Raw genomic sequence first — 27,824 nt, 5'->3', positions numbered from 1 at the left:
AGAGGAAAAAAAAGTCAAAAGGTAATGGTCGGATTTAGAAACGTTACGAGTGGAGTGGGTAAGTGTCAAAGTGACAAAATAACAATGTTTCGGTTGGAAGAGTTTGAAAGATCAATTTGAGCAATTGAAGATGGCCAATGCGAACGATGGCAGTGGAAATGGAAACGAAATTGGCGACAGCAACGTCTCAATTTGCGAGTTGGACGCGTTATCAATTATTATCAATTCTCGGATATGTAAATACATAGTCGCAATCGCTTTTAAATTTAAGTTCGGAAAGTCAGCTCGGTGTGGAAATAAAGAGTCGAAGAGTATGATTATTTAGCAATGATCGACAATATTCTTAATTACAATCACTTTTCTTTCAGGTCCATCACCGAGACACCAATGTCGTCAAACGAGTAAGTCACATACATTTATATGTATATTGTTTCTGTATTATTATCAATTCTTGGATATATATTAATAATCTCAATCGCTTATAAATTTCGGCTCAGATTGTGATTCCGAAATAAAAAGTGGAAGCTCGATCACATTATACGGAACGTAAGTTGTAACTGCTTATATCTATTATACGTATGATTATTTATAGTAAATCACATATATTGTTATTAATCGAATTCTTTTAAATTCCAGCTCTGATAGCGGTTCTGAAAACAAAAATCGGGGCTGGGCCATGCTTTCTGAAATGTAAGTAGTAACTATTATATTATTTATCGATGGCAGACAATTACAATTGCAACCACTTTACTTTCAGGTCCAATGCTGAGAGGCTGCGTCCTCAATAACTGAGTAAGTCACACCGATTAACATACACATGTATATTATTCCCATAATATTATCAATTCTCGGATATGTTAATAATCGCTATAATTTCAGTTTCAGCTCGGATAGCTGGATAAATGGATTTCATATGAAATGCTTCTATCGGATAAATGGATTTCATCGTATGCTGATCTAACAAATTCTATTGGATTGTTTCCATGTCGATAAACGACGGCGGATCTTTTCATTTAAATATATAGATATACAATAACTATCAGATATGTTATCGTCAGTAATACGTTTTTGAAAGGGTTAGACATATATTATTTCCTACAGAAATCCTTGCCTGTGCTATTTCCTGTGCAAAAAAGAATTTTGACTGCCAGGCATACACATCATTATTATCATCAAAATTTCCACTGTTTTCTCAAAACGTAAATATCAACATATAAAGGTAAAAAAAATGTAATACTTGTTATTTATATTTATATTTAAAAACAATAGTTCATCAATATGATTTAATATAATGTTATATTACTTTTACTGTTTTCTTTATTTTAGGAAAATCTCCCCGCCTTAAGAAGCTCTTAGTTAAGGTGACCAGGTTTTGAAAATGTCAAAGGAGGATAATAAGAAAATAAAATCGTTTAGTAACATTCTTTATTGATCAAATCTTCGATAGTTAATGTGTTTTAATAACGTTTTAATTTCATTTTTACTAGCAGGAATTACCCAACCTAAAAAATAAGTCAAGTATTTTGTGTGGACCTCCTGAATCGTTGAATAAATACTGTGAAGCGACTTTGGCCTTTCATTTGAATCCTGAACCCACCCCTACGCAACAATATGTATTATATAATAAAAATTAAATACGAGAAGTTTGATTTTGTGTCTTGTAAGTAGTGTTGATGCAGAATTAGTCATAACTAGAGACACGTATTTTGGGCATCTATTTTTGTCAATTTTAGCATTTTCATTTTGCATTTTAGCGTTTTAGGGCATTAAAAATGTTCAATTTTAGCATCTATTTTTTTGAAGAGTTTAATTTTAAATAATAAAAAATTTCGATGAATTTTAATAAAATGTATATACATATATACAATTTAAAGACAAAACAACAATTAAAAAATAATAAAAAAATTCAAAAATGTTTCGGAATTAAAATTACATTGAAAAAAACATAAATATAAAAATACAAAGACAAAAAATATGAATATAAAAATATAGTACCAATTAAAATTTATTAAAACTCAACATGCAGCATATTTCTAGAGACTATTTTTTAAGATTCGTGTGACGATCGGTAACAATTACATTGTATTTAATAAAATACCTTTCAGCATCCACACTATTGACGGGTCACCAAATAGATTTTAGAGCTGCACAACCAAACTCTTCATATTTAATTTTTATTGCCATCAATAATAGAAATATATCCGGTGTGGATTCACTTTTTACAAACCTCTTTTATGTTTTTATATTCTCTATTAATTGTCTTAGAAAGTGCTGATATCCTTCCATACATTGAGCCTCTGTTAATACATTAAATAATGGCAAAACTGTTTCTTAAACATTAATATTAGATTTTGAACCTGCCACAGATGGATTGAATAGTTTACTCAATTTTCGGACGAATAGATTCGTCTCATTTAGTCTCGAGTGCGAGTCTAGTTTTAAGGCACAGCTCCAACTGTCTTCTTTTCTTTACATTAGTAGACAAAAGCAGTTACTTGGTTTCGACAGGAAAATCACCGTCTATGGTAAACTGCAAGCTCTGTTTTATCCCCTCAATTTCTTCACATAATAAATGGGCAAAGGGATAGGAAGACCCTTCTAAATTTTCTATTAATTTTATAAATTTTATGCAAATTTCACTTTTGTTTGTTATTTTAGCATCTATTCGCGTATTTTACGAATTTAGCATCTATTAGCATCTATTCCGAATTTTAGGATCAATTAAAAGAATTTTAGGATCAATCAAGCAAAATGCCCAAAATACGTGTCTCTAGTCATAACTGATCATCATATACTGAAAAAAAAGAATCATCGTGGAATCGTTTTAACATGCTTTCAACGTCCGCTCTATTTGAGCTTATGTGACAATACTTCATCAATTACATGATTTTATTTGTTTATTTTCAGGTGTGATGGCCTCAGAAGACAATGAAAATATTCCGTCTACATCTGGTGTGGGAGCACCGACTCCGAGGACTAACATCGTGATCAACCCTCCTCCACCTTGCGATCCTGGCAGTTCCAGGAGTGCTGGTTTGCTTAAAAGTTATTAAAATGTATGGAAATGATTCTTTTTATACATTTTGAAAATATTTCTGTTAAAAACCATATAACTAAATATGTTTTTTTATGATCGCAGAATTTGGGGATTTTTAATTTTGACATAAAATTTAGCACTACATCACTGCCTATTACACAATAGTATTTAAATAATATTATACTAATACGTATTATGTTGTAGGAATCTCGTCGTCGTCATCGTCATCGAAACCTTCGAGAATATTCCGCAACAACAAAATACATCGAGCGGAACAGCATCAAGCATTCCAGAAAATTCGACGCCTCGACAAAAACAAAATTCCTCTCGTACGCGTCAATAACCACTTCCATCAAGCATTCCAGAAAATTCGACGCCTCGACGAAAACAAAATTCCTCTCGTACGCGTCAATAACCACTTCCATCAAGCATTCCAGAAAATTCGACGCCTCGACGAAAACAAAATTCCTCTCGTACGCGTCAATAACCACTTCCACCAAGCATTCCAGAAACACTATAAAAGGAGGTACAACCCAAACAACGCCAGTCGACCCAGAGCAGCAAGAGTCGACCCACAACAGCAAGCGTCGACACACAGCACCAGACCAGTCGACCCAGAGCAGCAAGCGTCGACACACAGCAGCAGACCAGTCAACATACAGCTCCTGACCAGCCACCACTACACTACGCGGACTTGGAAGATCAACCAGCTGGACGAGCCAGCAACACACTGCCGTATCCAGAGACCTTCCGTACATAGCTGAATGCTGAGCCAGCGACACTCTACCATATCCAGAGACCGCTGAACGACATACTTTTGCCCACAAATACCATACCTTTGTACAACCATAGGCAAACAATAAAACTTTATAAAACTAGCACAACAGTGTTTCGTTAGGCCGGGATACGGTCAACACACATGTAACCCGCCTACATTGGTACTACTCCGACGTGATCTACGCAACCTTCTGATCATCCAACAGCGCTGTCAACACATCGCTACCCCGCCTACATTGGTGACCCCATCTTTGAACCACACAACAGTGTTTCGTTAGGCCGGGATACGGTCAACACATCGTACCCCGCCTACATTGGTGACCCCATCTTTGAACTACGCAGCCTTCATAGCAGTCAACAGCGCAGTCAACACGGCAGCCCACAGTGCAGCCTCCACAACAACCAACAGCCGCCACGACAGCAGTCAACAGCGCAGCCTACATAGCAGCCCACATCGCAGCCTACATAGCAGCCCACATCGCAGCCTACATAGCAGCCCACATCGCAGCCTACAGAGCAGCCTGCACAACAGCACCGTCCAGACCGACACAAACCTTCACTACCATTGTAACGACCGAAACAGTAACATGGTGTGAAAGTACATATGGACCAGCTACCAACACAACCCGCTGTTGAGTCAACCCACTCCAGCACAACCGGCGAAACAAATCGCCACTGAGCCAACTAGCTCCAACACAACACAGCCGCTGTCGAGACAACTAACTCCAGCACAACCAGCAAAACGCCTGCACAACAACACCGTCCAGACCACCAACCTTGACTATCAACGTAGCCTAGACAGAATAAGCAACATGGTAGAAAAGAACAACTCGGACTGGTACGCAACGCAAGACCCGCTGCCGAGACAACTAACTCCAGCACAACCAACGAAGACCAGCACTCAACGCACTTCGTCAACCAACGTTCTTCACGCAAGACCCGCTGCCGAGACAACTAACTCCAGCACAACCAACGAAGACCAGCACTCAACGCACTTCGTCAACCAACGTTCTTCACGCAAGACCCGCTGTCGAGACAACTAACTCCAGCACAACCAACGAAGACCAGCACTCAACGCACTTCGTCAACCAACGATCTTCACGCAAGATCCGCTGTCGAGACAACTAACTCCAGCACAACCAACGAAGACCAGCACTCAACGCACTTCGTCAACCAACGTTCTTCAAGCAAGATCCGCTGTCGAGACAACTAACTCCAGCACAACCAACGAAGACCAGCACTCAACGCACTTCGTCAAACAACGTTCTTCACGCAAGACCCGCTGCCGAGACAACCAACTCCAGCACAACCAACGAAGACCAGCACTCAACGCACTTCGTCAACCAACGTTCTTCACGCAAGACCCGCTGTCGAGACAACTAACTCCAGCACAACCAACGAAGACCAGCACTCAACGCACTTCGTCAACCAACGTTCTTCACGCAAGACCCGCTGCCGAGACAACTAACTCCAGCACAACCAGCAAAACAGTCACGCGAATGACTCCACGCAGAACACAACAGCCTGCACAACAGCACCATCCAAGCCATCACAAACCTTCACTACCAACGCAGCTCGCCCAAAATAAGCAACCTGGTAGAGAACAAGACTTGGACCGGCATGCAACACAAGACCCGCTGTTGAGACAACTTTCTCCAGCACAACCGGACAAACAACGACGCCATCGAGTCAATAGACTCCAACACATCAAGATTCCCACAAAATCACACACATCGCTAACACTCACCGGAGAGCCATGTAGGAATCTCGTCGTCGTCATCGTCATCGAAACCTTCGAGAATATTCCGCAACAACAAAATACATCGAGCGGAACAGCATCAAGCATTCCAGAAAATTCGACGCCTCGACAAAAACAAAATTCCTCTCGTACGCGTCAATAACCACTTCCATCAAGCATTCCAGAAAATTCGACGCCTCGACGAAAACAAAATTCCTCTCGTACGCGTCAATAACCACTTCCATCAAGCATTCCAGAAAATTCGACGCCTCGACGAAAACAAAATTCCTCTCGTACGCGTCAATAACCACTTCCACCAAGCATTCCAGAAACACTATAAAAGGAGGTACAACCCAAACAACGCCAGTCGACCCAGAGCAGCAAGAGTCGACCCACAACAGCAAGCGTCGACACACAGCACCAGACCAGTCGACCCAGAGCAGCAAGCGTCGACACACAGCAGCAGACCAGTCAACATACAGCTCCTGACCAGCCACCACTACACTACGCGGACTTGGAAGATCAACCAGCTGGACGAGCCAGCAACACACTGCCGTATCCAGAGACCTTCCGTACATAGCTGAATGCTGAGCCAGCGACACTCTACCATATCCAGAGACCGCTGAACGACATACTTTTGCCCACAAATACCATACCTTTGTACAACCATAGGCAAACAATAAAACTTTATAAAACTAGCACAACAGTGTTTCGTTAGGCCGGGATACGGTCAACACACATGTAACCCGCCTACATTGGTACTACTCCGACGTGATCTACGCAACCTTCTGATCATCCAACAGCGCTGTCAACACATCGCTACCCCGCCTACATTGGTGACCCCATCTTTGAACCACACAACAGTGTTTCGTTAGGCCGGGATACGGTCAACACATCGTACCCCGCCTACAATGTGTATGTATATGCAACCTATGTATCATAACTTTTACGATTCATCCCAATCCGTTGAGTGGCAATTATGAGACAATTGAATCCAAAACCTTATAACAAAAAGAGGAGGTACCACTTCCGGTCTACCTAAAATTTTGAAAATACAATTCAGTGACAGTGAATTTAAAAACCATGGATGGATTTAAAATCTCCAGTTCAAATTTTCGTGTTTATAAACGAAAATAAAATGAGTTTGCATTGTAATGCATTTAGTATATAATATAATATTATAGATAAGAGCTAAAACCAGTAGCAACAATTCTGATGCTTTTTTCAATAATCAGTTGTTTTTTTGTGCGGTTTTTCCACTATCATTGAAATTACATATCTCGAAGAAAATACATTTTTCGGTTATTAATCAATTATTATTAATTGCTTACTTTGGTAATAATCGATGATCTTAATTTTAATTACAAAATGTGTTTTATCTGTGAGAAGACGATTATTTTAATATCGGATGAGTGGTTATTTCCATGCGGTTTTTCATTATTATTGTAAAAACATGTTTTTCTGTGGTTTAATGTCATATCCGTGTAAGCAATCTAGCGCTAGTCCTTTAACCCTAAATTCGTTTTAAAAAACTCGAAAAACTGTTATTATTCCTGTAAAAGATATGAATATCGCATTAACAATGGAATCATTTGAAATTTCAGAAATCGAAATCCCAATACCAATCCAGACACAATATCTTAGCTCAGATTGTTCATTTTAGCCATCACTCGTGAATATTTTTGATTATTTAAAGATTACGTTTATTATTAAATTGATCAATTGAGAGGAGTCGAGGGAAAAATAAATTCGATCTTCTCAATGATTGAGAAAAAAATAAATAAACAAAATAACTAAACGGTACTTTGTTTGGAAAATTTACAGTTTTATATTGATTATAAATGAGATAACAACATATAATTATTAGAAAATAAACCATTTTACAATTTTCACATATGAGAACGAGAACGGGAACGGGAATTGCATGCCGGGGTTCAGCTAGTTTTAAATAAATATCAATTTTCGGATATGTAAATAATCGCAATCGCTTTTAAATTTCAGTTTGGAAAATCAGCTCGGTGTGGAAATGAAGAGTCGAAGCTCGACATCGCCATCGGAAATGTAAGTTTCAATGTACGAGTATAATTATTTAGCAATGATTGACAATATTCTTCATTACAATCACTTTTCTTTCAGGTCCATCATCGAGACACCAACGTCGTCAAACGAGTAAGTCATTTATATATTGTTTCTGCATTATTATCAATTCTTAGATATGTTAATAATCTCAATCGTTTATAAATTTCAGCTCAGATTGTGATTCCGAAACAAAAAGTGGAACCTCGATCATATTATACGGAACGTAAGTTGTAACTGCTTATATCTATTATACGTATGATTATTTATAGTAAATCACATATATTGTTATTAATCGAATTCTTTTAAATTTCAGCTCTGATAGCGGTTCTGAAAACAAAAATCGGGGCTGGGCCATGCTTTCTGAAATGTAAGTAGTAACTATTATATTATTTATGATGGTAGACAATTACAATTACAATTACAACCACTTTACTTTCAGGTCCAATGGAGAGGCTGCATCCTCAATAACTGAGTAAGTCACACCGATTAACATACATATGTATATTATTCCCATAATATTATCAATTCTCGGATATACGAATAATCGCTATAATTTCAGTTTCAGCTCTGATAGCTGGACAAATGGATAAATGGATTTCATCGTATGCTGATCTAACAAATTCCAAATGGATTGTTTCCAAGTCGATAAACGTTTATTCTTTGCAGTTTTCTTTCCTGTTCCTTTCATTTAAATATATAGATATACAATAACTACCAGATATGTAAGTAGGTCAGTTATACTTTTTTGAAAGGGCTATCATAACTTTTATCTATCATAACTTTTACGATTCATCTCAATCCGTTGAGCGGCTTATGAGACAATTGAATCCAAAAACTTAAGAAACGACCTAAAATTTAATACACATTTAAAATCTCCAGTTCGAATTTTCGTGTTTATAAACGAAAATAAAACGAGTTAGCATTGAAGCAATGCATTTAGTATAAGACGATTATTTTAATATCGGATGAGTGGTTATTTCCATGCGGTTTTTCATTATTATTGTAAAAACATGTTTTTGTGTAGTAAAATGCCACATCCGGGTAAATAATCAAGTGCTAACCCTTTACATGTAAGTTCGAAGTTAGAAAAAGGGTCAAAAATAGAAAATCGATTATTTATCATTGTCACTTAATTTTATTGATTTTATAAGTTAAATGTTTTATGAAACTAGATTTAAACGTTTATTGAGAGGGAATAAAAATAAATTCAATCTTCTCAATGATTATGAATAAATAAATAAATAAAATAACTTAACGTTACTTTGTTTATTTTAACCTTATTTTATTTACCTTAAAAATAAAATAGTTGACTTGCACGTATTTTGATGTGCTTAAATATTTATTTTTTACTCTCATTTTTTTATTAAATTGATATGTTTGTGTATGAAATTCTTATCCATGCACTATGAAAGTACTTACTCTTTATTTATAACTATTTCACTACCAATAATTCGATATATTGGGTAAATGGCAATTTAATTCCATTATTTTTTTTTTATATTTTAAATATCGCAATTATTTTCATTTTTAATAATTTTATGCATTGGCAAGAAAAGTCGATCATACTATAATATAATAATTCGAGTCCGAATCGAATCATAGCAAAACGTCGGAGTACGACTCCACAGCCCTGATCTTAACTAAAGTTCAATTATATATTTTCCCCGTATGTTGGTCACCTGTCATGGCATTTATGAGAAATAATTAATATACGTTTCAATGCAACGAAAGGGTTGAGATATCCTTATCTATCGAGATAAAACCGCAGAACGACAGTATTTCACATCATTCGCTGCTAATCTTTCCAATTGGTAAGTCGAACTTTATTTTGCTTAGCACTTATAGTTATATTGTCTAATTTTTAACTTTGTTTTTCAGGAGAAATCTAAGAGAAAATCAGAAACAAGATGTTCGTAATGAAGCCAAAGTCCAATTATGCTGCAAAACGTGTGGCATATTTGTATGATGCCATGAAACGAAATAAGACCTACGACACCGGATTTGATGTTCGAGGCCGAACGTATCTTAATTCGAATCCAAAATTATTTCAAATCCAAATTGTTTCGTCAGTTTAATTGTAACTTTTCTTAATTGCAGATTCTACGCGCACTTGATCGTGTTAGCGACGTGCAGCGAATTCTTTGGGACAAACGAAGGTTACGTGGAGGACATCTTTTCAGAGTATGACGACGAAGTCATCGAAGCAACCCTGAAGTATTGTTACACTGGAGAAATAAGTAAGAGTTCATAAACATCAAAAGTCATCAATTATTTTCAAATGTAATAATGTGAAATATAATTTTAGGTATAGACGAAAAACACGTCGAAAAATTAATGGAGCTGGCCAACCGACTGGAAGTGAAAATTCCAGAGCAATTTAAAACAGTCGATCTATCAAACTGTTTGAAAGTTTTGGAATCAACGGGAGATTCCGAATTATTAAAAATGGCAATGGATTTGACTTCGGAAAACTTCGAGATGGTGAGTGTTGATTATATAAAAAAATATGTCACTTAAATATTTTTCAATTCCACTTCTGTTTCAGCTGCACAAAACTCAAGGTTTTCTCAATCTGCCGCTCTTCAACGTGATCGAAATCTTGAAATCGAATGATTTGTTCGTGCCTTCCGAAGAAAGCGTATTCAATGCTGTGAAATTGTGGGTAAATCATGATGATGCAAACCGTAAAAGTGATTTGGCACAGCTGATGAGATTTGTGAGGTTATCCTTACTCTCCATGGAGGTATTTCAAATTAAATGAATGTTGCAGTTTAGTGATAAAAATCATTCGAATAATACTATATATAAAAACGGACTGTCGCTAAATATATTTGTATATTTGTATGTGACGGACGATCAACCATCAACCAGTATGGGGAACAAATTTTTTTTTTTTTTCATATTTTTCAGTTTTTTAATTTTTTTCATTTTTTCAGTTTTTTCATTTTTTTCATTTTTTCAGTTTTTTCATTTTTTTCATTTTTTCAGTTTTTTCATTTTTTTCATTTTTTTCATTTTTTCAGTTTTTTCATTTTTTTCATTTTTTCAGTTTTTTCATTTTTTTCATTTTTTTCATTTTTTCAGTTTTTTCATTTTTTTCATTTTTTCAGTTTTTTCATTTTTTTCATTTTTTCATTTTTTCAGTTTTTTCATTTTTTTCATTTTTTCAGTTTTTTCATTTTTTTCATTTTTTCAGTTTTTTCATTTTTTTCATTTTTTTCATTTTTTCAGTTTTTTCATTTTTTTCATTTTTTCAGTTTTTCATTTTTTTCATTTTTTTCATTTTTTCAGTTTTTTCATTGCCGGGGGCGCTGGCGGCGCTGGGGGCGAAGCCCCCGGGGTGCCAAAGGCATCGGGGCGCTGGGGGCGCCGGAGGCGTCGGCGGCGCTGGGGGCGAAGCCCACGGGATGCCGAAGGCATCGGGGACGCTGGGGGCGAAGCCCCCGGGGTGCCGAAGGCATCGGGGGGGCTGGGGGCGACGGGATGCCGAAGGCATCGGGGACGCTGGGGGCGAAGCCCCCGGGGTGCCGAAGGCATCGGGGGGGCTGGGGGCGCCGGAGGCGTCGGCGGCGCTGGGGGCGAAGCCCCCGGGGTGCCGAAGGCATCGGGGGTGCTGGGGGCGCCGGAGGCGTCGGCGGCGCTGGGGGCGAAGCCCCCGGGGTGCCGAAGGCGTCGGGGGCGCCGGAGGCGTCGGCGGCGCTGGGGCCGAAGGCCCCGGAGCGACGGAGGCATCGGGGGCAAAGGCGTCAGGAGGTCGGCGATGCACAAAACGTAGTTCGTAATTCGTAATCACTTCGTAATTCGTGCATCAATTTCTTTCCGAAACCAGTCGATTCAATATCTTTAACTTTATTTTTATTCGAGTTTCAATTCCTTTTCGAAACCACCCGTTGAAATCAACGGGTCCAACACTAGTGTGTTATATTTTCAGTTTATCGTCTATGAGGTAATGACGTTCTGTAATTCGTGTGCAGAGTGTATGACCACTATTAGACAAGAAATTATAAACAAGAATGATAAATCACTCGTCCCAAGAGAGACCCCTCGTAGAATAATACAAAAAATGGCACTGGTTGGGGGATGGAGAATTTATGTGAGTTTTGTATAACAAATGTAATATTTTGATTGGATTGTAAATTAATTATTTTATTGCATAACGTGTTTTCAGGAAGCAAACACCATCGATATATTTGACGGATTAAAGAACAGTTGGACTCTATCCAAAAATATTGGAATAAATAAATCATCTTTTGCGTCTGTCCTCGTGGGAGATTGGATCCTTATCATCGGCGGAGAGGATTCTTCATATGAATCAGTGACTTCAGTAACTTGTTTTCCGGTGTTGCGAAGTACCTGCTTAGAGAAATCGGAATATAACCAATTTATTTGTTTTCAGGTGGAATACATCGATTTGAAAAGCGGTGAGAAAAAGCCATTGAAGCCATTAAATCAAGCTCGTTATTTGTTCTCAGCAGTGACACTTCGGCGCGGTTCGTCCACGGATGTTTACGCCATTGGTGGTTATAATAGTCGTAGCTTTATATCTTCAGTGGAAAGGTGATTAAATTGCAATCATTTCATCAGATCGACTGAAAGAGAAGTTGACGATTATTGATTTCGATTAGGTGGAGCAGCAACACTGGGGATTGGGAGATCATCGCTCCATTATTGGTGGCAGTTAAATATCATAGTGCTTCTGTCATCGCCAATAAAATATACATAACAGGCGGGCAAACAAGTCAATGGAAATCCTCGAATAAAGTGCAGATGTATTCAGTGGAGACCAATTCTTGGACTTACCGCGCTCAGATGATTCAGGGAAGACATCGTCATTCGGTGAACATCAATTAATTTTATTCACAACTATCGCAAATAATATACTCTCCAAAATAAAATGAACTAAATTTTGATTTCGCCATTTTAGAGCGTCGCATTCCAAGGAAAACTTTACGTCGCTGGTGGAATTGACAGTCAAACTGGTACTAATTTAGACAGTGTGGAGCATTACGATCCGAATGCAAATGTGTGGACTGCATTCACCAAACTACCGCAAGCTGCATCCGGAATCAGTCTCGGCTGTTTCCAAAGTAAACTGTTTAGCATGGGTGAGTTTATTTTACAACTTAAGTTGAATTTATGGGTCTCGAATGTAGAATTAATTTATTGTTTTGATTTTCAGGTGGAATCGATGGAAGTTATTTAAGTGATGTTTGGGAATACGACGAGACGAACAAATCTTGGAAAGCTTCAACAAGTCTGAGCATAAAGAGATATTATGCAGTTGCACATGTCATTCCATATGATTCAATTATTTGATCGACTGCAGTTTTTTTGTATTATTTGAAAAAAATGTATTTTGAAATAATCATTAAATGTACTTTTTGAATTTTTAATTTATCCAAATGTTTGAATAAATACATAATATGCAACAACTTCTCAACATATATTTTATTTTTCCGTCAATATTTAATGTTTATTTACTCATGAATAATTAATATTATCTAAATGAACTGAAAAATCAGAGAATGGCCAAAATCAAAAACATATACATAAAAATGAATTCAATCCAGAAATGTTATATTTCATTTCTAATAATTTTTCTTGTTTAAATAATATCGAAATTGAAAATAAATTTTGTATATTTCTTTAAATTTATTTCAAACAGTGGCTCTCAAATATTTTTCACACTTTTCGTCGATTAAATAATACTTTTCCATTATTCATTAAGTGATTCTCAAACTTTTCATAATTATTACTTTTATTTAAAAATCAAGATGAATTTCATATATGTTTTTGCAATTTGCTGCATTCCAACGGCTCTCAAATGGTTTTACGAAGGTTTCTCAAAACTTTTACACTTTTATTCTGTTATATCGTGGTTTTTATCGAATTGTGAAATTTGTTAACTTTTATGAGAAATAATCAATATGTTAATGTCAGTGGCTCTGAAACTTTTATTTTATTAATATGTTTTTATCCTAAAGCTAATTTCCAAATAATGTAACTTTACAAATTCAAATGATTTCACAGATTTCCATCCGTTTATTAAATTCCAGTTATTCTCAAACGGTTTGTAGTACCAGAGATTCTGCGATAAAAAAATTTGATGAATACATATTTTTGTGTTTTCAATGATTTTCGACTGATTTTAAGATGGTTTTTCACACTTTTATTAAGTTTAATAGTATTTTTATGGGATAATTTTATTCATCTATGTTTTCAGTAATTGTCAACCATTTCAAGAAACGTTTCTCAATTATTTACATATTTTTTATTTTTATATTTTCGTAATTATTTATTCAAAGTAATCAAAATATTTCCTTTAATTGTCTTTATACCAGCGCTTCTGAAATGTAATAGTGTATTTTTTCACATACAAATTTGAATTATTTGGATTTTCACTTAAAGAATTGGTAATTCTTTTGATTATTCGTGTTTTTTTTTCATTTCTGAAAGTTCCATTCTTTTTTCGCACGGTAGAGTGAATTGGTTTTATACGGCTAAAGGTGTCATGACATTTTGAACGAAACTGGAGTGAGATGGCTACGATTTAAATTGTAAGTATATAAAAATTAATAAAACGTGTGTAATACAAAATTAACAAACATGATACAAACGAATTTGCACAGCAATATAAAACAAGGTTAATATTCAGCAGCTGGATGTAGTCTCCATAGCAGTAGCTTAAAAGCATTTGCGGATCATCTTCTTCAATATACACTTGAAAACGTTGCACATAATTTAAAAAACACTGATATTTATTTTCGATATCGCTTAAAATTATACAAATTAATTTTGAAATTCAAATTCACTAACAATAAAAAATTTATTCGTTTTTCACACGCGAAGGAAAATTATTATAAAAAGTCACTTAATGTCACAATTTAATTGATTTTTGGGTTTATTCGCGAACGACATATTGATTGATTTTAATTGATAATGAATTGAAACGTTAAAAATTCGCGATCAAATTGGCGTGAGGTTCGACCATTTTTCTTCGACTGAAATCGAATGAAAACAAACAAGTGAATTCACTTTTTAAATTCAAATTCAAATATTTTTCCTTGATGTCAACACATTCAATCAATCAACTCGTCTAGTTGGATACTCTCTTTTAGAGGACTGGCTTTGACATCTTTTACTACTTACAGTAAAATATTATCACTGAGATCTTGATTGCGCGATTGCGCACATTGTTCAATAACGGAATGTGCTGAATTTCCTTTCGTACTTCAGAGACTAATAGAAATTTAGCAATTATTATTATACACATTGTTTTACCAATTCCTCGGCTATTTCCTTAGCATACAGTTATGCCACTTGATGAGAAGCTCCTAACAAGGGCTTTTGAATTACTGCGACGCTAAATTTTGTAATAAGATCGCTGCTGTCACATCGTGCCTTCTTAGACTTCAAAGTGCTAAAGCTACATACATATAGTCTGGCCAATTGTAATTGGAATGAGTTGTATAAGTGTTGTGATGTAAATATAGCGGTTTCCACCTTCTATAATATTGTATATAATGAATGTAATGGCATTTTTAGTAAAAAGAAATTTGCCCAGTTATCTAACGATTATAAGTATCCTAAATGGTTTTCAAAAGATTCAATTAAGATTATTCAAAGAAAAATTTACGTCCATAAAATTTGGAAAACAACGAAATGTTGTATAGCACGTGCTGATTTTGTTTATCTGCGTAAATTAGTAAAATCAACTATGTATGAATGCCGTAAAAAATATATTTCAAATTGTGAAATTGCTCTATCTAAGGAGCCGTCTGCTTTCTGGTTACTTATTAATTCTAAACGTTTTACTAAAAATATACCTGGCACTATGCGTTATGAAAAATGTGATGTACATGGTTCCCAAAATATTGCTGATAAGTTTGCTGAACATTTTAGCAATATTGTGCGGAGTAGTCAATCTGTACAAGGTCAGTCTAACAGTATATCAGACAATGGCTGGTTCCCCATTCTAAACCTAGATTGCTGCAATCAAAATGACTTAATTTATGGTTTTAACAGACTGAAACCAAAACTGTCGGCTGGTCCAGATCTCATTCCTGCGTATGTGTTGAAAGCTTGCAAAGCTCCTTTTACGCAACCACTATGCTTTATCTTCAATTTGTCATTAAATTCGGGAATTTTTCCTGATTTTTGGAAAATCACAAAAACTGTTCCCATTTTTAAAAAAGGTGACATTTTATCAATTACAAATTATAGACCGGTTGCGCTACTTTCTGCTCCTGCCAAGGTGTTCGAGGCAATTTTACATCGGTATATCTACAATCACTGTGAACCATATTTGATCGATCAACAACATGGATTTAGAAGTTCTCGTTCAACAGTTACTAATTTATTATGTTTTTCCAATTATGTAACCAAATCGGTTGATGCGGGAAACCAAGTTGATGTAGTATATACCGATTTCATGAAGGCCTTTGATATGGTAGACCATAATGTTTTGTTTGTGAAGTTAAGAAATTTTGGGTTATCAAATGGCTTGATGCAACTTATACAAAATTACTTTGAAAATCGGAGGCAATTTGTATATTTTCACCCTAATTCCTCAAATGAGTTTTTTTCATATTCTGGGGTACCTCAGGGGTCCAACTTAGGGACATTATTCTTTTTAATTTACATTAATGACATCTCAAAAATAATTAAGTATTCAGACTATCTTTTATTCGCCGATAACCTTAAGCTTTTTATGACAGTTAAGTCTCATAGTGACGCAGCCCTTCTCCAATTGGACTTAGATGCGCTGTCAAGTTGGTTTGTCGATAATAAATTATTTTTTAGCATTCAAAAATGCTGTGTTCTCAATGTGACAAGATCTTCAAATCGCTTGATTTATCCATATCGCCTAAGTGGTGTTGAATTAAAGTTTGTAGATGAATATTGTGATTCGGGGGTCTTGTTCTCGAATAATTTTCAATTTAAACGACACATAGACAATATTTGTTTGCGTGCAACAAAAATGCTGGGATTCTTACTAAGAGTTAGCAAACCTTTCCAGAGTACGTTGGTGCTTAAAATTCTTTATGAATCTTATTACGTAGTATTCTAGAATTTTCTTCTATTATATGGAATCCTACCCATATAACTCATTCATTGAAGATTGAGAGAATCCAAAAACGGTTTCTCAGATATCTTTATTTGAAACAGTATGGTTATTATCCTTGGCTATATCCTAGTGCATTCCTATTAGGGGCGTTAGGTTTCAACTCATTGGAGTCTCGTCGGAATATGTTACTGGGAAGACACTTTTTTAAGCTGTTGAATGGGATAATACACAATCCTCAGGTTCTAAAGGAATTTAGGTTTAATGCACCTTGTAAATTCAGGGACTTGAGAAATCGTGATTTGTTTGTTCCTCCTGTGGCTCGCACAAATATGTTGTCAACGGCTCCTATATCTAGAGCGATATATCTGCTTAACAGGATTTCTGGTGAAAATGACCTCTTCAATATAAAATATACTAATCTGGTGGTTATCGAGGAATGCCAGTGGTTGATTTTGCCTATTATAAATATTAATGATTGTTATTACTTTATCTATGTTTTTTCTTTTTTTTTATGATTTTATGATTTTAATGATGTTTTGTTAATATTGTTATTATTATAAGTTATTATTACTGTTATCATGTTATTATTACTGAATGACCGGCCACAGCGACGCGTTGGAGATCTCTGTAATATCACTGTGGCTAATATGTTAAATAAATAAATATGTCCTGAAGCTTCCTGTAGCAGATCGTAATAAAAACAATCGTGTAATTATGTTCAATTAAAATAGAAGAAACTAAAATTTACAAAAAAAATCTATCTATAATGAATAAAATCTATTTAAACCTGAAAAATTAAATCACATGTGTGTATTATCATAATTTACAGCCATTCGCCATCCAATGCTGGACGAAGACCTCTTCCATTCGTCTCTGCTAAATCTCATACATTTATCTTATTTCATCCACCCATCTCCCCTATTTTTCCACTTTATGAAAGTAAATTCGTCCAAGGTAAGGGGGGAGGCATGGAACCCCCCTCGGATCCCCCTTTGATTTCTTTGTTCGTTATAAATTGGCAAAATTTATTAACTAAAATCGACACAGTGACGCCGATAATGCACATCATCTTTAAAATATATGTACATATTAATATTTGGGGATCCTCCTGGGGTAGGGCTGCCAGATTAATTCGGATATTTTAATCCCCCCCCCCCGACCCCCCGGGCACCGATATTACAAAAATAATAAAAAACTTTATAAAATCAATCCTTTTATAAACTAGTATAATTAATTACATATTGCCAAAAAAGATTGAAAAAAAATCAATCTCAATCTCGCTTTTTTTCGATTGTTACGGCCAAATACGTCAAAACAAAAACATAGGAGCAGTGATGTTTACAAACTCTTCTATAAAATGGGAATATGTTAATATGAATACAAATTGTATATATTTTGTAATTATCAAGAGATTATTTTGTTTAATGTTTACTACATATTAGATTGGCCATGTTAAGCGGTTTATATTACAAATACCGAGCGAAGCCGGGTAAAAACACTAGTTCCCTATAAAATTCGGGAAGTGCTTTACAAGATTGTAGCGATACAGTTTGCTAGCATTTTAATAGTACTTCACGTCCCATGATGATGGGTGGTGATAAAGACTGTTCCTCAAAGCTTTAATGGCTGTTCATATTGATGATGATAAAACGTACTTGTCGTTTTATCTTTGTACTCGTTGTACTTGTATTAATGGTATGTTTGGAATTTTAATTTTATTATAATTTTTTTATATTTTTTAATTTTCAATTGTGTACAGGGCCGCCGTGAGAAATCCCGGGCTCTGGGAAAAATAACTTCGGGCCTTATGACAAACTAAAAAAAGATCTTGTACATTCTTATGTACTATGTATTATACTACATATGTACTATGATCAATGATTTTAAAATTGTAGTTTTCCGTTTGTTAAGAACATAACATTAAAAAGATAATTTTATATGAGATCTAATGGATAGACAACATTATGCATATACGTATTATTATTGATCTCGGAGTCTCTGTTAGACACAACATTTTTAAATGTGATTGTATGTATTAGATATTATGTTGTATTCAAGTAGTAACAGCAATATTTTGTTCGAGTGATAACACAAAGCCATCATTTTAGTATCAGTTCATATCATATACCAATATATGTATAAGTTGCTTTTCAGAATGACCTCAGGTTCTCCAATCATATTAATTCTGTGTGTTGCTCAGCTTCAAGGATTTTAGGGTTTGTTTTTCGCAATTCCTGGCATTTCTGAGGCTGTTGTACAAACCTTTGGTGAGAAGTATCATGGAGTACGCATCCAAGATCTGGAGTCCTCCAGCCAAAAGTCAGTCTATTAAGCTTATCCAAAGACGCTTTCTCCGGCTTCTTTATAAGGAGCATTATGGGACTTGCCCATATTTATTTCCTACAAGATTTGTTATGGGTATGATCGGCTACACTTATTTTGAACTCAGGAGAAGTGTTGCTCTAATCAAGTACTTATTTTCTATATTTCGAGGTTTTGTTTCATGCCAGTCTATTTTATTCATTTCATTCTATTCAGTTTATTCTATTTTATAGGAGATTAGCCTTCATGCTCTGGAGAGTTTTATTTGAACCCGCCATCGTCCCCTATTTCATATTCCTCAGGCAAGAACCGCGGTATAACCGAATTTTTCCATTCCGCAAGGCCTCCGATCTTCAAACTCTCTGTATGGTGCCATTGACATTTTTTAGATCTCTTTTCATTCGCCGCGCCGCTTCCTCGGTTTAGGGGGGTCGCGACTAACTTGAACTAAGTTAATTGTTAACTGTTAACTTCCCGGTAGACCGGGACTTGTCGTGGTTTACAGATCTCAGATTTATTAACCATAGATATTTAGTCTTATTAACTCACGAGTTAACTGCAATTTGTCGATTGTTGAAATCATGAGTTTTTCATTTCAATGTGCCTTCTATCTTTCAATTATTCCCAAACGTCCCGGTCAGCAGCCCCGGTCTAGAAGACAGTCTACGTCTATTGTAAGAACTGTATTTTCCCCCCATGATAACTCGAGATTTATGACAAAAAAGGTTATTTTTATTTATTTTATTTTATTTTATTGTCACAAATCAATACACACTCGCCATTACAGATTTGCTCCAATGCGACGGGTGTACGTTAATGAAATACATAAACAATCAGAAATCAGAAATACAGTAATACATACATATACAATCAGAATATATAGAATATAACAATTAATCAGAAATAATAATCATAGTGACATCTATGGATTTCAGATTACTGTGTATAATTAATACAAATTATACACAGGCAGATTTTTGTGACAACAGGATTAGATTTTTTAACACCAATTTTCAGGAACCGTTTCAGCAATGATCAGATAAAATTGGCAAACTCTGATAGAGAAACGATCGATTTGGAGTCACAAAACCCCCAAATCTAACCAGCAGTGGCGAGGACACGAACCTATGACCTCAGTGATGCTAAATATATACGCTATCACTAAGCCAAACTGCTGGCTATATAAGGTGTATAATCGATGACGATCAATGCCATATTTTATGATTTCACAATTAAGTGGAATAAAATTTATATTTTACTAGAAGAAACGTGTATATTACAATGTAACATATATTTTATTGTGAAACAATTAACATAAATCAAAAATAAAACGTGTATTCATTTATACCAGGACTGCCCAACTAGTCGATCGCAGTATAATTTTTAGTCGATCTTCGTTTCATTTTTAAAATGTACTTATTTTGACAAATGTAACCTGAAAATACCTGAAACACAATTGAAGTATTTTTTATGCTGACATATCAATGTTAATGTTTATGCATAGATAAATACCCAATCCAGGTAAATGCAGCACAAAAGTTGGTGTCTTGTTTTGGCTCTACATTTTTGACTGAAGTCGCGTTTTCTGATATCAACATTATAAAATTAGACATACGAAATTCTTTTAGTGATGAGCATCTTGTCAATGTTGACGATTATCTCTTTCATTGTATAATTCCGACTTTGAAAATACATATCTGGACAATGTCCGCGATATCATTAATAATACATTTTAATAATAATAAGTATTTTAGTGCATGTAATATTTACTATGTAATATTACTATTTTTTATCAAATTTACGTTTGATAAATTAATATAGAGATACTTACTATCAATGTTTTAACTTTAAATTTTGAATAAAAATAGCCTATAACGTGTCGATATTCAAATATGATATATTTTGGCATTAAAAGCAGTAAAACACAAATAAGATGTTGTTCACGAATCCACAACGAAACATCCCCGACAAAATGATAACACGACATAATGTCTATGGACATAATTCAAATGGCATGTGTATTTGAGAATAATAATAAAATTTAAAGGTAGCTTATTCGTCAATATTGATTACATATTTCAAAATCTTTACGATCATTATGCTACTTATAATAACTTATTATATAAATTATGTACACTGAATAAATCATTTAGAATTGACAATTTAGAAAATAGTCATAACGACCTACATATTTAATTCTGTTTAGTCAAAAGAAGAAAGAAAATCACGCCCACAAAAGGTTTATAATAAAGAAAGTGAACAAAATAATGTTTACTTATTAATACGAAGATTTTGAATGTTCTTATAAGAGTTTATTACTTACGAAAAATTGCAAGAATTGTAAATAGGTTTATGAGCTCTTTTTCCTATTGCGCTGTACATTAGATAAAACTGATTGTTTACGCTATGAAAACTTTTACATGTAAATTTTTCTTAATTCCTTTAATTTTTATATTTTGAAAATCTATATATTATTTTTATTATTGACAACTTTATACGTTCGCAAGAATATTTGATCTTACTAAAATCGTGAAGTCGGAGTCAGAGTCGAAGCATCATGTAAAAGTCATAGTCGGAGTCGGTAAATTTTTAAACGACTGCCTGGTTCTATGTTATAATAAATATCTCGGTCTTAAAATATAATCACTATTTTATCGGTAAACGGACTACTAGTCAAATGTGAACCTGTCACAGGACAACTGGTCGCTCTAGATCGGTCACTCGTGATCATCCGTCACGCTAAAACTGATCACGAGAAAACTAGTCACACGCTAAAACTGATCACGAGAAAACTGGTCACACGCTAAAACTGGTCACGAGAAAACTGGTCACACGCTAAAACTGGTCACGAGAAAACTGGTCACACGCTAAAACTGGTCACGAGAAAATTGGTCACACGCTAAAACTGGTCACGAGAAAATTGGTCACACCCAAAAATTTTAAATTGGTCACACAAACAAAAATATTCTCAAATACTTTTTATTTACGAAATTTGTATTATTATCGACTAGACATATGTTCGAGCCAAAGACCCTCGTGGCCGTTGTTTGTGGTCTTCGCGAGGAGTTCGCGGGCATCTGTCAGCTCATCTGACGCTCGCATCCGCATCCGAGAAGGTTGGCAATCGCTTTTGTGTTCATTTCACTTTGACAGTTCGATTGTCATATCAAAGTTTAATCTTAATTCACCGCGATAAATGTACTATGAGGAGGGAGGTCTATGAAAACACTGATTGTGTTAGTAAGAGGATCCTTTATTTATGTTCGCTTGTTACAATAGTAATTATATGTACAAAAAGATGGTCGTTTTCGTTTCTCAGCCTCGGAGCCAATGGGACGTTGCCAGAGATTCATTCTGCATGTTTCTACAAGAGCGATGATTATGCCATCGTCATCATCTTTAATATGGACGGTATCTAATGCTGCGTACGGACCAAACCAACGACGATTTTGGGCCAACGTTTTAACTAGCAGGATAAAACCAGTAGCGTTCAAAATATCGAAATAAAAATTAAATTTAAAAATTGAAATTAAATATCAAAATCAAAACTATTATTATTATATTCAAATTAAATATATAGTACAAAGACTGCGAGAACCTTTTAAAAACATTCGTACAAATTTGTACAGACGCCCGGGGTCCTCAACTCGAGAGACACCTGAAGTCGGTTTGTGAGATATCTCGTGGTAAGCGTGGGCAGGGCTGGTTTCCTCACGGTGCCTTCCTTCGTCGTCCGTGGTCTGGTCTCTGCTGTTGATGGCTGCTCTGCTCTGTCCCTTTCTCTTTCATAGTGTGCGCGGGATGCGTGATGTGGAAAAAGGCGGGAAATTGTAAACCAATGAAAACAGGGGGTAAATCTGTTTATGTATTGCGACTGTATTTTGTATAAGTTATACAGATATCAAGCAGGGGAAAAAGGGGGGGAATAAACAAAGAAACCACGCGTGCTTTTTGAGGTTAGCCACGCGTAGCTCAGTTGTCTGCCTTCTGGACGAAGACAGACCAGGCTTCCTCTGGTGCACACCGGACGGATACTGGAGCTGGTCTCCAAGTATCGTCACAACCCTCACCAGCCTCTAGCTGTTGATTTCGGTGGCGAGGAGCTAAGGGCCCCGTAAACACAGCAGTGTTTACGCGCCAACCCGTTATCGACAACTGTCAGTTTGTGGGCACACCGCTGTTTGAGGGTGGCCAGCACAAAAATATATCGGCCAAATCGTGGGTCGTAAGGCCACAAAAGCCGATCATCAGACATAGTCTGAACAATATTTAATGTTAATACTAAAAAAATGCACTTTAATAGTTCTCGAAAATCTGCAATACAATACAGTGAAAGTTTCACTCAATAAAATTATTGAGTGAAACTTTCTAAATATTTTTAATCAGTGTTCAATACTTAAAAAAAATATCCCGAAGTATTTACAGACCAATAAGACAATGTCAGTAAAACAGTTTTCAGACTTGTTAATTTCATAATACAGTTGTATGGAAATCGAATTTTTCGTGACTTTCTCGAATCAAATCGAAAGAAATCGAATTTTCTGTGAAGCGATTTTCGGCAAATATAAATAATGCCGCTTTCAATGCTTTCTAGGTATTTTATTTGCGACTGTTCGTCGATTAAATGGAAAATAAATATATTTATATATTTTATTTTGATTTTGATTTTTAAATGCTTTTTATTATTACTAAAATATGCTCACAATACATCTTATATATATTTTAATAGCTACCGCTACTGATCATTTTCTATTTTACAATTTTTATTTTATTTAAATTGGAACACATGCGGAATAAAATATAAAACAATTCATACCAGTAATAATTCATTTAGAATATTGTACTTCAGAAAAATTCCAAATTCACTATTTTATTTAATGTAATAATTAAACACTAGCAAAACTTTCCTGCAGTTGTTCTCACCAACCACAACCATTAATATGAAGTACACATATGATTTAAGCGAAGTTATATTTCGCAATTGTAATCACATTATCCTAGAAAAGCACGAAACATTTCATTACTCAATATAATCAATTTCACCCTACTTATTTTATTTATTAAGTTTTGATAACATGGGATCAAATAAGGTAATGATTTTTTTTTAGACATTGGAAAACTATTTCTGAAGAGGAAAGGGATGGAATAACTGTGGAAACTACTGAGGACCCGTTTGCCCTACTCATCGAGCCAAGAATATGCTAACAACAAATAAATTTGTTGTTAGTAGATTTATGCGACAACTAATGGAACAGTATCACATTTTTGTTAGCAAAATTTGATATGGGAGCTGTTTCGTTCACAGTTATCGTCGCAGGGAGGCAATCTGCTTTAGAGAATATGTCAAGATTAAAAATGCTGAATTCCATAATTTATTGATAAATATTACTTATACCATGTTATTTTAAAATTTTTCGTTCTAGTATATTTAGAACTGAAATTTGGATTTAATGTACGTTTAGAATCCTAGCTGCACGCTTGAAACCCAATTATAAATGTGATATTAAATTCTGAACTAAAAAAGAAATTCGAAAAAATATGTGGCTTCAAATTTTTAAACTCTTTCCAATGTTAAATTTTATTTATCGCTGTGTGAATGAGCTGATAAGCATTAAATTTTGTGCAAAACAATTATACATGTCACAAGCTACAGTTATTGATTGAAATCATTATTTACTTAGGTTCTATGTGGTGTCGCTAATAGAACAAGCAAATACCATGATCGGTGGAGAAGAGATCGTCATTGAAATTAGCAAACGTTTTTTCGTTTATATATGTACGTACCAAATTTTTTGTAAAAAACTTCTATAGCTTCACACAGGAGTATTTTTATTACATGACTTGATACAATAGTCAATTTTCTTTAACGTTAGTTGTTTTACATGTTGATTATTCATATATTGAAAAAAATATATGTGTTCTGTGTTGTCTGTAATAAGTTGACCATCTGTAATACCACTCATGAGTTTTTATTACATGAAAATGTTTATTATAAATTGGTTTATTTCTGTAACTTGATTAATAAATTATTTATTATTTATTGTATTGCTTGTTTCTTGTCTTGTTATTATTGTTTATATTTCATTGTCTTTTGCAATCTGCAATACATATGTAGTATAAATTACTAACTGATTTATATTTGTTATGTATTCATCATAATTTATATTTATTACGTATATTTAAAATTATTTATTATTTATTATGGATATTGTATCAATCGTGGAAATTGTACTAGTCTGTCTATTATACATGCGTTTTCTTCTCACCTTCTTTTTATATTGATGATTGGAAAGCCAATTTTAATATATGTACAATAAAAAAAATCTGTATATCTTTTTTGATTCCTTTTTATTACTTTGTTTTATCATAAATTTTATTGTAAATATGTACAATGTTTGCTATATAATATAGTATAGTATATATAGCAAAAGGTAATACAAAGCTACAAAAGCAATTAATTTTTTCAATGTCCTTAATTTAGTTCACTCGCCATTAGGTGGGAAATCCTTTTTAAATCTTCTGTCGGGCGCAATATGGTGTATATAGAGTTTAAGGGCTATTTGCAAAGAAATGTTATAACATTTATCTGTCTATGTTACTACGCCATCTGTTGATATCGCGTCGAAAAATTACTAAATAATAAAATTTACTACTATTGGTTTGAAACTCGGCTACTGCTGGTTTGAAACTCGAAATTAGGTGAATGTGTCATTCGGTATAAAGATATTAGACGAATTTACCATTCGTTCAATAGATTTTCGGTAAAAGCGTCATTAGTGGAATTGATTTAGGTGTATTGCATTCGACCAATTTACCTGCACCCCGGGCGAGTGGAGAGTGGGGGTGGGGGGAGCGGGCGCATGCGGCGTTTGACAGTCGCGCCGTGGCCCCAGCCATGGTTGCAGCGTTTCGCGTTTTGCTGCTGCTCTCGTCGGCGGCGGTTTTCCTTTCGATAGCTTCCGCTGCCGTTTCCGTTTCCGCTTCCGACCAGAACTGGCCTCAGCTGGCTCGCGGGGCCCCACCCCTCCCCCTCGCCTTTCTGCAGCCCCCGCACGAGCCCTGCCCCCCCTCCGCCGAGCCCTCACCCCGGTAATCTCCCCACACCCCACACCCCACACCCCACACGTCTTACACCTCTCGCTCTCACTCTCACTCTCACTCTCACTCTCACTCTCATTGCCTCTCATTCGTAACGAGCGAGACGACGAATACTGCATGCAAACCTTCGTTTGCGAACACTATCATACTCGATTTACGTATTTCTTTAAAACACTTTTAATTATGGTGCAATTATTTCTTTGTTGTTGTGTCATCCATGCAACAATACCCACACACCTCACACACTGAGGCACTAGATACTCATATGTACATATATTTTTATCACCTAGAATATCAGTGCCATAATTCGAGGGTTTACCCTTTGTTCAAATCTAAATTTCGAATGGCCATGTATTCATTTATCACCCCCGAAATGTATTGTATTATAACCGTTTCTATAAACCCTTGAACACCGATGAAAATACATATATTAAGAACCTCATCGATAATCATTAGAGATTTTTAGATTTGTAATGTAATTTTGCAACCTTAGTACACTTGCACTGGGACTGTCAGAATCAACTTTTTAAATCATTTGATTATTGTAAAGAAACTGGCGATTTAAAAAACAATTTGTATCACTACGTAATATTTTTCTTAAAAACCCATTGTTACGGAAATCGGACGACACCACTGCATATAATGCCTAAAATACAAAATAAACAAGTCATAATACAATTAAAATAACATTACAGACATTATTGAAATTTCATCAATACATTTATCAATAGAGTGAAGCTTCATAGTGCTTTCGCAGAGTAAGTCGATTGTACCGACTGTATATCATATTTAAAATCTTTCTTTCACAGTCATCGTCGGATAGAGATCCTTCCTGGATTACTGATGTTCTTATCAGTTCCCGTCGCCGTGAATGGACGCTTATCACTATGCATGCTCAGCGATGACAAATGGAGCTACCGAGAGAACTTTTACACCAAAGATGACTTCCCGCTGACCAAAGCCATGTGAGCCATCATTTTCAATAACTTTGAGACTCGGTTTTCTTATGTAAATGTTTTACAGCTGTGAATTAACCCGAGTTATCAATTTTTGGCATAGCCCCCTTTCTAAATTGCGATTTCATTCGAGCGGTCAAAAGTTTCCACACTGTATAATTGATTGTTAATTAACTCGTACAATGAGTAGACTTTTGGCTTGTCATTTTCATCCTGTAAATATATATATACATAATATGTAGTCGATGATTCTTATTTATCGCTGCTATCTTGTATCTGTTCATATATGAGTTGTAAAATTATATTGAGCACTTGAGCTTTATCTTTGTTTTAGCTTTTTTTCTTTAGTTTTGCTTTAGTGTGTGCGATGTGTTTGATATGATTTTAATCATCTTTGATGTTTTGAATAAAGGGTGGGAGCTAAAAAAGCTTCGGTTTTTAATGACTTGTATCGTTGAGATCTATGCACTAATTTTCCCAGTAATATTCAATGCCTCAATTTGCTTTAAAGAGTGGGGACCTTGTGTGCCCAAGATGATACTCTCATCCACTACTAATCGATAGTGCAATTTTAATTTTGGCCTATTATGGCAAAGAAAAAATTTGATTTTATATGAAGTTGTTGAAATCCTTTGGAAACAATGTGACGCACAAGCAAATTTGTTTTCAATGTGCCCATTGTTGTAACAGACATTGATTCTTCGTGGGTTGTTAACTGTCTATTGATGAAGTAATACGGTGATTAAACAT

General features: G+C 35.2%; 4 protein-coding genes across 13 annotated transcripts in view; 3 read left to right on the top strand and 1 right to left on the bottom strand.

Moving 5' to 3' along the window:
• The window catches only part of LOC143913612 (uncharacterized), a 374,023-nt gene that overhangs the window by 344,512 nt on the left and 1,687 nt on the right, over positions 1-27,824 (bottom strand). The window lies entirely within an intron of this gene.
• Positions 37-8,972, top strand: LOC143913613 (uncharacterized). Of its 8 annotated transcripts, none has more exons than XM_077433509.1 (10): positions 880-1,219; positions 1,327-1,410; positions 1,491-1,660; positions 2,908-3,033; positions 7,554-7,613; positions 7,689-7,721; positions 7,801-7,854; positions 7,945-7,998; positions 8,071-8,103; positions 8,191-8,859. In XM_077433509.1, the coding sequence occupies exons 5-10, from the start codon at positions 7,579-7,581 to the stop codon at positions 8,219-8,221; spliced, it is 240 nt and encodes a 79-aa protein (XP_077289635.1). In that variant the 5' UTR covers positions 880-1,219; positions 1,327-1,410; positions 1,491-1,660; positions 2,908-3,033; positions 7,554-7,578; the 3' UTR covers positions 8,222-8,859. The 8 variants fall into 8 exon arrangements, 3 of the variants coding, with proteins under 3 accessions (XP_077289633.1, XP_077289635.1, XP_077289636.1); XM_077433510.1 differs by having other exon boundaries at positions 1,072-1,219; positions 1,488-1,660; XR_013260750.1 differs by lacking the exons at positions 2,908-3,033; positions 7,554-7,613; positions 7,689-7,721; ... (2 more) ...; positions 8,071-8,103; positions 8,191-8,859 and adding exons at positions 37-236; positions 369-401; positions 498-546; positions 637-690; positions 758-792 and having other exon boundaries at positions 1,488-1,567.
• LOC143913603 (ectoderm-neural cortex protein 1-like) lies at positions 8,456-13,074 on the top strand. Of its 2 annotated transcripts, XM_077433490.1 has the most exons (11): positions 8,456-9,442; positions 9,510-9,651; positions 9,729-9,868; positions 9,937-10,112; positions 10,177-10,374; positions 11,563-11,724; positions 11,800-11,955; positions 12,028-12,188; positions 12,257-12,467; positions 12,556-12,736; positions 12,811-13,074. In XM_077433490.1, the coding sequence occupies exons 2-11, from the start codon at positions 9,539-9,541 to the stop codon at positions 12,945-12,947; spliced, it is 1,635 nt and encodes a 544-aa protein (XP_077289616.1). In that variant the 5' UTR covers positions 8,456-9,442; positions 9,510-9,538; the 3' UTR covers positions 12,948-13,074. The 2 variants fall into 2 exon arrangements, with proteins under 2 accessions (XP_077289616.1, XP_077289617.1); XM_077433491.1 differs by having other exon boundaries at positions 9,230-9,651; positions 12,556-12,740; positions 12,827-13,058.
• Positions 25,901-27,824, top strand: part of uex (metal transporter uex) — a 37,279-nt gene continuing 35,355 nt past the window's right edge. Inside the window, exons 1-2 of the mRNA XM_077433487.1 lie at positions 25,901-26,109; positions 26,928-27,083. Of these exons, the coding sequence (XP_077289613.1) occupies positions 25,916-26,109; positions 26,928-27,083 (350 nt within the window). The 5' untranslated portion in view covers positions 25,901-25,915. The remainder of the gene's footprint in view (positions 26,110-26,927; positions 27,084-27,824) is intronic.

Source organism: Arctopsyche grandis, chromosome 6 (genome assembly GCF_051622035.1).
Source record: "Arctopsyche grandis isolate Sample6627 chromosome 6, ASM5162203v2, whole genome shotgun sequence".
Taxonomy (NCBI): Eukaryota; Metazoa; Arthropoda; class Insecta; order Trichoptera; family Hydropsychidae; genus Arctopsyche; species Arctopsyche grandis.
This window is presented reverse-complemented; position numbering and strand designations above follow the sequence as displayed.

What these genes read in the sequence shown, in the direction of transcription:
- LOC143913603 (XM_077433490.1), top strand. Translation starts at nt 9,539, where the DNA reads ATGTTCGTAATGAAGCCAAAGTCCAATTATGCTGCAAAACGTGTGGCA. An exon ending in TTGGGGGATGGAGAATTTAT is followed by an intron (nt 11,725 to 11,799) that starts GTGAGTTTTGTA and finishes ACGTGTTTTCAG; the next exon opens with GAAGCAAACACCATCGATAT. An exon ending in AAGTAAACTGTTTAGCATGG is followed by an intron (nt 12,737 to 12,810) that starts GTGAGTTTATTT and finishes TTTGATTTTCAG; the next exon opens with GTGGAATCGATGGAAGTTAT.
- LOC143913613 (XM_077433507.1), top strand. Translation starts at nt 131, where the DNA reads ATGGCCAATGCGAACGATGGCAGTGGAAATGGAAACGAAATTGGCGAC. An exon ending in ACACCAACGTCGTCAAACGA is followed by an intron (nt 7,722 to 7,805) that starts GTAAGTCATTTA and finishes ATTTCAGCTCAG; the next exon opens with ATTGTGATTCCGAAACAAAA. An exon ending in TGGGCCATGCTTTCTGAAAT is followed by an intron (nt 7,999 to 8,070) that starts GTAAGTAGTAAC and finishes CTTTACTTTCAG; the next exon opens with GTCCAATGGAGAGGCTGCAT.